This window comes from Babylonia areolata, chromosome 7 (assembly GCF_041734735.1).
Source record: "Babylonia areolata isolate BAREFJ2019XMU chromosome 7, ASM4173473v1, whole genome shotgun sequence".
Lineage (NCBI taxonomy): Eukaryota > Metazoa > Mollusca > Gastropoda > Neogastropoda > Buccinidae > Babylonia > Babylonia areolata.
Genome location: NC_134882.1, coordinates 53,872,167 through 53,883,499, shown reverse-complemented (window position 1 = coordinate 53,883,499; position 11,333 = coordinate 53,872,167). Strand labels below are relative to the sequence as shown.

At 44.0% G+C, this 11,333-nt stretch overlaps 1 protein-coding gene across 1 annotated transcript in view; it reads right to left on the bottom strand.

Annotated features, from left to right (window-relative positions):
- The window catches only part of LOC143284315 (uncharacterized), a 24,539-nt gene extending 17,577 nt beyond the window's left edge, over positions 1-6,962 (bottom strand). Inside the window, exon 1 of the mRNA XM_076591020.1 lies at positions 6,476-6,962. Coding sequence (XP_076447135.1) covers positions 6,476-6,524 — 49 coding nt within the window. The 5' untranslated portion in view covers positions 6,525-6,962. The remainder of the gene's footprint in view (positions 1-6,475) is intronic.
- Between the last annotated feature and the right edge of the window lie 4,371 nt (positions 6,963-11,333).

Genomic DNA, 11,333 nt, shown 5'->3' with positions numbered 1-11,333 from the left:
CACCGGCAGACAAGTGACCTCCCTTACGAAAAATCTTAACATTTGTTTTATCAACGTCACAGTTAAGCACACACGATCTGCTTCTTACTTAAATACATTTAACTGACTTTGAAGCCTCCAGATTGTTCCAGACAAAAGAGTCACATCATTAGCAAATAATAACAAAAATATGTTGACAGCATATGGAATAATTTGAATACCATGTATACCTTTCCTAAATAATTCAACTGCTAGTTCATTAATAAAAAAATGAAAACATATTTGGGCTCAACAAACATCCTTGCTTTACTCCACGAGCACACACAAAAATGTCACTATATGCACACTTATCACGCACTATTGCAAGCACTGAATCATATGCACCCCTCAGAGCTTTATACAACTTACCAGTCACTGCGTTTTTTTCCCAACCCTACGTTCTTGATCAGTTGATGTCAACACAGTAGCACGCCATTTTAATGTTTGTCAAAATATTTATCACATTGAAATATGGAAATGAAGTATGAAACATTCCCTTGGGGAAAGAAGTGAACTGGGCTTTTTAAGTCCGCGGTAAAGGAGACGTGGCTATCGCCGTAATCACACTGCAACATTTAGCAGTTTTCTCTGGATCTAGATAGATGTACAAGTTTAATTACACCCGGTTGACACGGTCGATTCAATTTCTCTTTTATGTTCATTCTGAGTTTTATAGTTTTAAAGTTGATATAAAAATTCAGTATTTTGTTAAACTAATAACATGTAGAGCCAAGTACAAGTACTTCTAAACGTCGAATGAATTGAAAAGGACTTCATTTTGAGAAAAGTCAAGACTGGAAAGTTTTGCGTTTCATCAATTCAAGGGTATCAACTCTCATGGTTTATTATTTTTAACTGTGAATTCCGACTGATTCTATGGATATTTTTATCGCAGTTTGGGGCATAATCCAGTAAGTGATGAGGCGTTCACAAATCTTTCTCTGAATAAATATTTAACGGTCTCCTTCTCCAACTTTTCATCACATGTTATCGTGTATTGTCGATTGAATATAGGATTGAACGGGCAGGTCAACAACTTGAAACAAAATGGCGTCGTTCGCGTTCGCGAAGAATATGAGCACGCGCTTTGAATATGTATAAATATGTGTACGCAATTGATTTTTGCCCATGACCTTCAGGGCTCAGCCAATAGATCTATAAAGTCCACTCGTCGTATCGACTGTAGTATTTTCCGAAAAAGACCACTTGGGCAAATGAACATAGTGAAAGCCCTGTACACTGGGAGTAAAACACACAAGCTTTTTATGTATTGAGTATAATTTCAAAATGTAAATGTTTAACATGAGAAAGATCAGTTTAAAGCAAATTAAGCCCCCTAGCTTTAATTACAGATTAATTTCCCTTCTTTACTATCTGCACCAAAGACGTGCAAAATGAATATAACTTCCACGCTTAGCAAAAGATGTTCCTGTTTGAACAAAAAAATGATAAATATGACTGCTCTTGTTGTTGTGTCAGAATATCAGATCAAAGTGCTAAGTTTAGAGAATTAAAAGAAAACACACAAAAAACCCGCAGTAAATTCAGTTTGCATATAATCTGGCTTATTTGTGTGCCCATCCCAGAGGTGCAATATTGTTTTAAACAAGATGACCGAAAAGAACTGATTTTTTCCTATTTTTATGCCAAATTTGGTGTTAACTGACAAAGTATTTGTAGAGAAAATGGCAATGTTAAAGTTTACCACGGACACACAGACACACACACACGCGCGCGCGCGCGCGCACACACACACACACACAGACAACCGAACACTAGGTTAAAACATAGACTCACTTTGTTTACACAAGTGAGTCAATAAATTGACCAGACCACACGTATCCTGTCATCTCACGTCCATTTTTTTTTTTAACCATGAGTATGGAGGCATTGTTTTTTCGTTCTTCGTTCTTCCATTCTTGTTACAAGAATTGCATCTAACCTCCACCTTCACGTACCCCAGAATATACTGAACAAATTTCTGCTCCTTTGACATTGTGGAGATACGAATATTTTAAAGAAAATTCACATGTGAAAATTTCTGGTTGCATTTATTTGAGCTTTCAACACCCTTGACAGTGTGCAAGCGAAAACATTCACTTGGCTTTTAACTGAAAAAAAAAATTCACTTGTGAAATTATCATGGAGTGGAATTTTTGTTTAAGTGTCCCAGACGTCACACATACTGGTGATTGCGAATGTTATCGTTTAAAAGGTAGGAGAGGAGGGGCAGGTGAGTAATGAGTTGAGGGAAACCGGGTAGAAGGATGGAATCAAATATGAGTATTCGAAATAAATATTCAAGTACAGTTAAAGAAAATGACGGAATATTCATTCCAGATTCCATCCTCCAACTTTCTGGTTTCCCTCAACTCACAATTCATCCTCCTCTCCCTCCTCTCCTAAGCAATAACACTCAAATGTAAAGAATCGATACTCTAACAAAATGTCTACAATCAAAAGTATGCGTGACGGGACATTAAGCAAAATCCATCATCATCATCATACTGAATGGACTTCGTAAAAGAGAATTCGTTGATTTAACATTAGAAATAACTGATAATGACTGTAAAAAAAACAAACAAAAAAAACATCAACGTCCCAGTGACGTGTGATGACACTTTCATGCGGGTAAGGCTTCATCAAATCACAATAAAGAATTATATGTTTAACTGTCATATCACAAAAACAAATCCACTTGATTTTCGGACAATAATTTTCCTGTAATGTATAAATAATAACCTGATAATTAAACTTCAAACAGGTCTGCAGACTGTGCTGCATTCATTTGAAATTTCAAAAGCAAGTTTACATTGCAGTATGTAAGGAATAAAGGTACACAACTGTCTGTATGTAACTGTCCTTTTAACTTGCTGACATATGCTTTCGGTTAACACACACACACACACACACACCAAGAACACACACACACCAATACACACACACACACACACACGCGCACGCGCGTGAAATATTCGTGTTATTTTAGTTCATCAGCAAGTTTTACACACCTAAAGTGTGTACTGTAAATGACCACAATAATTTGACTGAATGGAGACAGATCTATCGGCCCTTTTATATAACAATGAATATCGTGATGATAATCCTGATCATGTGAGATCACGCCGTTGTGTTGTCACTCATGATTCTGATAGGACAGTCTTGTCAGTCTGCCAAGAGTTATCTTAACTAAATAAAAAAAGAAAAAAAGTGTTTTCTGTGACTCGGTACCTTTAGCCTGTCAGTGTGTCTGTGACTCGGTACCTTTAGCCTGTCAGTGACTCGGTACCTTTAGCCTGTCAGTGTGTCTGTGACTCGGTACCTTTAGCCTGTCAGTGTTTGTTGTGACTCGGTACCTTTAGCCTGTCAGTGTGTCTGTGACTCGGTACCTTTAGCCTGTCAGTGTGTCTGTGACTCGGTACCTTTAGCCTGTCAGTGTGTCGGTACCTTTAGCCTGTCAGTGTGTCTGTGACTCGGTACCTTTAGCCTGTCAGTGTGTCTGTGACTCGGTACCTTTAGCCTGTCAGTGTGTCGGTACCTTTAGCCTGTCAGTGTGTCGGTACCTTTAGCCTGTCAGTGTGTCTGTGACTCGGTACCTTTAGCCTGTCAGTGTGTCTGTGACTCGGTACCTTTAGCCTGTCAGTGACTCGGTACCTTTAGCCTGTCAGTGTGTCTGTGACTCGGTACCTTTAGCCTGTCAGTGTGTCTGTGACTCGGTACCTTTAGCCTGTCAGTGTGTCTGTGACTCGGTACCTTTAGCCTGTCAGTGTGTCTGTACCTTCAGCCTGTCAGTGTGTCAGTGACTCGGTACCTTTAGCCTGTCAGTGTGTCTGTGACACGGTACCTTTAGCCTGTCAGTGTGTCTGTGACTCGGTACCTTTAGCCTGTCAGTGTTTTCTGTGACACGGTACCTTTAGCCTGTCAGTGTTTCTGTGACAAGATACCTTTAGCCTGTCAGTGTTTTCTGTGACTCGGTACCTTTAGCCTGTCAGTGACTCGGTACCTTTAGCCTGTCAGTGTTTGTTGTGACTCGGTACCTTTAGCCTGTCAGTGTTTGTTGTGACTCGGTACCTTTAGCCTGTCAGTGTTTGACTCGATACCTTTAGCCTGTCAGTGTGTCTGTGACTCGGTACCTTTAGCCTGTCAGTGTGTCTGTGACTCGGTACCTTTAGCCTGTCAGTGTTTTCTGTGACACGGTACCTTTAGCCTGTCAGTGTTTCTGTGACAAGATACCTTTAGCCTGTCAGTGTTTTCTGTGACACCGTACCTTTAGCCTGTCAGTGTTTTGACTCGATACCTTTAGCCTGTCAGTGTTTTCTGTGACACGGTACCTTTAGCCTGTCAGTGTTTTCTGTGACACGGTACCTTTAGCCTGTCAGTGTTTTCTGTGACACGGTACCTTTAGCCTGTCAGTGTTTTCTGTGACACGGTACCTTAAGCCTATCAAAATTTCTGACCCACTATTTTGTGTCTCTTTCCCCCTCTGGGGAAACAGTGGTGACTTTTCACCCGTTTCCCCAATCGTGTTATTTTAAAGTGCTCATACGTGAGTTGTGAACGCCTTCCCCCCCCCAACCCCCCTCCGCACTCCCTCCCCCCATGCCCCCCCCCCCTCTCTCTCTGTGTCTCTCTTACCTTCGCGTTTTCGATCAGTGTCTGGGTCAGATCCCCCCCTTTTTTCCTTGTGTCGGTCTCTCTCTCTTGCCCCTCTGTCGGTCTGTCTGTCTGTCTCTCTCTCTGTGTGTCTCTGTCTGTCTGTCTGTCTCTCTCTGTGTCTCTATCTACTGTCTCTCTCTCTCTGTGTCTCTGTCTGTCTGTCTGTCTCTGTCTACTGTCTGTCTCTCTCTGTGTCTCTGTCTCTCTCTGTGTCTCTGTCTACTGTCTCTCTCTGTGTCTCTGTCTGTCTGTCTGTCTCTCTCTGTGTCTCTGTCTGTCTGTCTCTCTCTGTGTCTCTGTCTACTGTCTCTCTCTGTGTCTCTGTCTGTCTGTCTGTCTCTCTCTGTGTCTCTGTCTACTGTCTCTCTCTCTCTGTGTCTCTGTCTGTCTGTCTGTCTGTCTCTCTCTGTGTCTCTGTGTCTCTCTCTCTGTGTCTCTGTCTGTCTGTCTGTCTGTCTCTCTCTGTGTCTCTGTCTACTGTTTCTCTCTCTCTGTGTCTCTGTCTGTCTGTCTCCAAATTCAAATCGCTGGATCTGTGTGTTTAGCGCGCAAGCGTGTATGTGGGTGTGTATATGCGCGCGTGCTTGTGTTTGAGGGAGAGGAGAGGAGAGAGAGATATAATGAGAGAGAGATAGAGAGAGAGAGAGAGCTTGCAAGTCACATGCGCATTGATACATTATTCACACTAATTGATTCATTGTGTAATATTTTTCTTCGTGGCCCACTCCTTTGCTATGGGCCGGAGGCCTAACAAATAAACCATTGTCTTGTCTTGTCTTGTCTGTCTGTCTCTCTCTGTGTCTGTCTGTCTGTCTGTCTCTGTCTGTCTGTCTATCTCTGTGTCTCTGTCTGTCTGTCTGTCTCTGTGTCTCTGTCTGTCTGTCTCTCTGTGTGTCTGTCTGTCTGTCTGTCTGTCTGTCTCTGTCTGTCTGTCTGTGTCTGTCTGTCTCTCTGTGTGTCTCTGTCTGTCTGTCTCTCTGTCTGTCTCTCTCTGTGTCTCTGTCTGTCTGTCTCTCTCTGTGTCTCTGTCTGTCTGTCTCTTTCTGTGTGTCTCTGTCTGTCTCTCTCTCTCTCTGTGTCTCTGTCTGTCTGTTTGTCTCTCTCTGTGTATCTGTCTGTCTGTCTCTCTGTGTGTCTCTGTCTGTCTGTCTGTCTCTGTCTGTCTCTCTGTGTGTCTCTGTCTGTCTGTCTGTCTCTGTGTCTCTGTCTGTCTGTCTCTGTGTCTCTCTCTCTGTCTGTCTCTCTCTGTGTCTCTGTCTGTCTGTCTCTCTGTCTGTCTGTCTGTCTCTCTTGCCCCTCTGTCTGTCTGTGTCTGTCTGTCTGTCTCTGTGTGTGTCTCTGTCTGTCTGTCTCTCTATGTGTCTCTGTCTGTCTGTCTCTCTGTCTCTGTCTGTCTCTCTGTCTCTGTCTGTCTCTCTCTCTGTGTCTCTGTCTCTCTCTGTGTCTCTGTCTGTCTGTCTCTTTCTGTGTGTTTCTGTCTGTCTCTCTCTGTGTGTCTCTGTCTGTCTGTCTCTCTCTGTGTCTCTGTCTGTCTGTCTGTCTCTCTCTCTGTGTCTCTGTCTGTCTGTCTGTCTCTCTCTGTGTCTCTCTCTGTCTCTCTCTCTGTGTCTCTGTCTGTCTGTCTGTCTGTCTCTCTCTGTGTCTCTGTCTGTCTGTCTGTCTGTCTCTCTCTGTGTCTCTGTCTGTCTGTCTCTGTCTGTCTCTCTCTCTCTCTGTGTCTCTCTCTGTGTGTCTCTGTCTGTCTGTCTGTCTCTCTCTCTGTGTCTCTGTCTGTCTGTCTCTGTCTGTCTGTCTCTCTTACCTTCGCTTTTTCGGAGACCAGTTTCTGGGTCAGACCTCCATCTTCTCATACTTGTGTCAGTGACACTCTACTTTTCCTCCTCCTTCTCCAAGGGGTCTGTCCTCTGAGACAGAGACTGGTGGACGTGAAACAGGTCCCGGGGAGACGGTTATTTTCGTGCCGGTGACTCAGAGGAATGGATTGACGATGGCGTGTCTTCAGCATTGAATTTTGTTCCCAGGTCCAGCAGGGGCTCACGGGCACCGGTGTCCACTGAATGATATTGGTGTGATTTTTTGGAGAAAGCCAATTTCTTTTATATAGGTACAACGCGGATAAAATGCATGATGACTGCTGTTGAGTCTGTAAGATTTCTCTAACTAACGCTAGTCCCAGAAGAAAGACTTTCGGTCTGAAACGTTGAACTTTTCTTTGTTGCTGGTTCTTATCAGAAGTGCTTCTTATTCTACGACTAGCTGTTTTTGTTTTTTTAAATAAACTTTCTCCATTTTCATTTCTTTCACCCTTTTATTTATCTGTCTTTTTTTTCAAATTACGGTGCCCAGCACAATGCACCACGAATCAGCTTCTTTTTTTTCCCTCTCTCTCTCTCTCTCCACACAGAAGAAACAGTACTTTCGGTTAAGGTTTCAAACCACAAGAACACAGTGCCGGCTGTCTGTTGACTAGCTAAGAGAGTAAGACTCAAGGTGTGGCCAAAAGCTGCAAATCGCGAACTCGGGCCACTGCTGGTGATGCGCCTGGTGTTGGCAGAACAATCACAGCGAACGTGTTGACGGTAACACGGTGTGTCGCGAAGTGTAGGGCTATAACAAACCAATGCATTACACCGAATTGAAGCTGAACTGTTGAAGCCATAATTATGCAGTTGTCCATAGGTCTGAGAAATTGTATTGTATTGTATTCTATTGTATGGTATTGATTATATTGTAATGTGTTGGGTAAAGTCCTACTTTTGCATCCCAAATTCAGGAACCTATTTTACCGCCAGTTTTTTGTGCATGTACGAAACGACATTACCATCAGTAGATGTTGTAATCCATGTTAGATGCATTTTGATTCCTATTACCTACGTCATTTTACTCAGTTTTGATGAAGATTCAGTCACTAATCTAACGTGCTACTATGTTGCTTTTCTTTCGTTTTTTTTGTCCCCAAAATCATGAAAACGTAACCAGTAGGTGCAATGATTTAGGGCACAATATTGTATTGTATTGTATTGTATTGTATTGTATTGTATTGTAATAGGATATAATATTGTATTGTATTGTATTGTATTGTCATAGGATATAATATTGTATTGTATTGTATTGTCTTGTATTACTACTTCCTCATAACATATTTCTCTCTGTGTGAAGTCGGGCTACTCTCCTTAGGAAACGCGTCGCTACATAAGTTGCAGCGCCACCCTTTCTTTTATGCCTACAGGGGTATTTCAAAGCGAGGATTTTTCTACAGAATTTTGCCAGGAAAACCTTTGATCATTGACTGTGTTGGCAATGACGTAACATTAAGAGTGGGAACCTCGAGCTGAACTGATCACATGATTACAAATCTACCTAAGACAGATTGCCTGTTGTTTTTTCTTATTTTTGTCATATTTCTTTTTTTTTTCTTTCGTTAAAAATTCCATCTTTGGGTTTACAATTTTAAACATGGTGTCACAAGAGGTCTTCTCGTTGATAGTTTTACATCATAATATCATACATTCATATTGATGTAATTTTTTTTCTTTTGCAACTGGACGCTTACACACATAAACTAAATCAAGACTTACATGAAGTCACACAAACTTACGATGACATAGGTATAGGTACATATACATACACACACTCAAGCTCGTGTAACACGTCTGCACATGGTAACAAGATGATTATCACAAGGGAGGGGAAAAAAAAGAGGGGGTATTTGTCATTTTTTCACGAGGAAAAGAAAATACACCATGTGTACCATGATATTTTGTATTCAGCTGAATACGAGAATATTATAGATTCAGATAAGATAGTTTTTAGCGATGTTAGACATGCACATCATCAAACAGTGGTGTATAGAATAACCAACTATTGGTAAATTTGTAATATTCCGAATAAATTACAGCAATATACTTTTAAATATAATATCTTGTTTTTAAGTATAAAAAAAGGATTAAAAATGGTATGCATTTATTCATTTTACATTTGTATATGAAAAAATTTTGCAAGTTCAATAATCAGATCAAAGACATCATTTGACTTGAATTTTTCCAAATAACCAAAGAGTATGAATGTTTCACAGGTCAGGTCAGATAGATATATCTGCTGGTGGTGTGTCCATCGAGATCGATGATGACCATCGTTGTCATCCAGCTGGGGGATGGGGGGAGGGTGGTGGTGGGGTGGGGGGAGGATGCTCATGAATCTATCTGTGAATGCGCAGATGGCTGAATAGTCCAATCTGCGCACGAAATGTTCGCTGACAGTTGGGGCAGACAAAAACAGGCATACCATTGTCAGGGAGCTTGTTTGCCCGTGACTTTCTGGCCTGCCTCTTCTGAACAGCTGCAGCAGTCCTGTTGGCCTCGCACAACTTGGCGCCTTTGTGCACAGCAGCGCGCCATTTGTCACGGTCCACTGCAGATTCCTCCCAGGAGTCAGGGTTGATATCAAACGCTTCCAGATGGACTTTCAGAGTATCTCTGAAGTGCTTCTTCTGACCTCCGTGTGACCTCTGCTACTGGTAACCTGGATCCCAGTACTACCTGTCACAGGGTCGAATTGCTGGCGACTAAACCAGCACCCCACCAGTCCTCTCAGGAGAATGGTGAGGAGGGTGGCTAGACACCCTGGTGGAATTAAATGACCCATCAAAGGGCGCCAGCTCTGGAGAGCTACATGCGGCCACCTAGCTAAGGGAGTAAACCCTGACATAAAATCCGGTGTGGGGCTCCTAAGGCGGTTGGATGGCAAACTTTGTCACTTTCCGGCAGCTCCTGCGGCCGCGTTGGGACCAAAACGTAACAGCCTTGCTGTTCCTTTGGATCTGTCAGCGAGGTGGAGAGTGGGGACAAGCTGCATGGGCAACAGCCTGTCTTCCATATTACATTGCCCAGGCTTATATCCGTCCATCCATCCACAAACACCTTGCACCTTGCACCTAAAACCTGGAGAGGACACTCCAGCTTCGCTACTAGCACTAGCGTCGGAACAACACGTGAAGCAACAGTTACCGGTTATACGTTGGCGCTCAATTGGCGTAGAGCCGACGCCAGGGGTTGCTTCTGACGGTGGGAGGGACCCTCGCGTCCCACTGGACAGCTACCGCCCGCCCAAGCTGGGCAGCCCCCAGCCAGTTAGGTGCTGTCCCGCCACGATCAGCCTTCTTCCATGGGTGTATGAAGATTAGGAGAATATCCGACAAGCAGGTAGGTTAATTTCCGCACCAGGCAAAAAGAAAACTTCAAGAAGCGGATCAACAATGAAAATGGCCTGTTGGAATGTCCGGACAATGATGCCTGGGTTCTCCCAAGATCTGCAAGACATCAGCGACGCCAGAAAGACGGCTGTCATAAATGTGGACATTGCCACTCTGCAGGAAACACGGCTGGCTGACTCAGGAACACTAAAGGAGAGGGACTACACCTTCTTCTGGCAAGGAAAGAGCTCTGATGCCCCAAGAGAGTACGGAGTAGGCTTTGCAGTCAGGAACAGCCTGCTGAACATGATCGAACCAGGCAGCGGCGGTTCAGAACGACTATTGACTCTCCGCCTCAACACCTCCGAAGGCTATGTCACTCTCGTCAGCGCATATGCTCCAACACTGTCCGCTTCTCCAGACGCCAAGGATAAGTTCTACGAAAATCTCGCATCAACCATAAGGAACATCCCCAGAACAGAACAACTTGTTCTCCTGGGCGACTTCAATGCCAGAGTGGGTGCCAGACAACGATTCGTGGCCCTCCTGTCTCGGTTCCTTTGGAGTGGGGAAAATGAACAAAGAATGGACAGCGACTACTTGAGTTTTTTGTACCTGCCATGAACTGTGCATCGCCAACTCCTTCTACAAGACGAAGCCCCAGCACAAAGTCTCCTGGAGGCACCCGCGCTCAAAACAGTGGCACCAACTGGACCTGATCCTGGTAAGACAAGCTGCCATCAAAATCCTTCTCCATACTCGCACTTACCACAGCGCAGACTGCGACACGGACCACTCTCTGGTATGCTGCAAGACCAGACTGCAACCAAAGAAGTTCCACTGCTCAAAGAAACAAGGGAACTCTCGCATTGATGTCAGCAAGATGTCTCAGCCAGACCTTGTAGAACAGTTCGCAGAGGCCTTTGAGAGAGAATTCGATGCATGGCAGCCCAGAGACTCTGCCACAGAAAGATGGGAAACGCTACGACACCATGCACCGCATTGCTATGGCCACCTTTGGGAAGAAAACCGCGAAGTCCCACGACTGGTTTGAGGCCAAATCATCAGAAATGACTCCCAGTATTGAGACCAAGCGCGCAGCACTCACTGAGAACAAACGGTCACCCAGTGAGAAGAAACCTGCAAATCCTCAGGGCCGCCAGGAGTAAGATTCAGTTTAACGCCAGGCGATGTGCAAATGAGTACTGGACAGAGCTCAGCGAAGAGATACAGAATGCTGCTGAAAGAGGCAACATCCGAGGGATGTATGATGGCATCAGGAAGGCGCTGGGACCAACACAGAGCAAGACTGCCCCCCCTCAAATCCTCCACTGGGGAAGTAATCAACGATCCTAGCCAGCAGATGGAGAGATGGGCGGAACACTACTCCGACCTCTACTCCACAGAAAACATGGTGTCCAACTCAGCCCTCGATGCCATCAAGTGCATGCCGGTCATGGAAGAACTT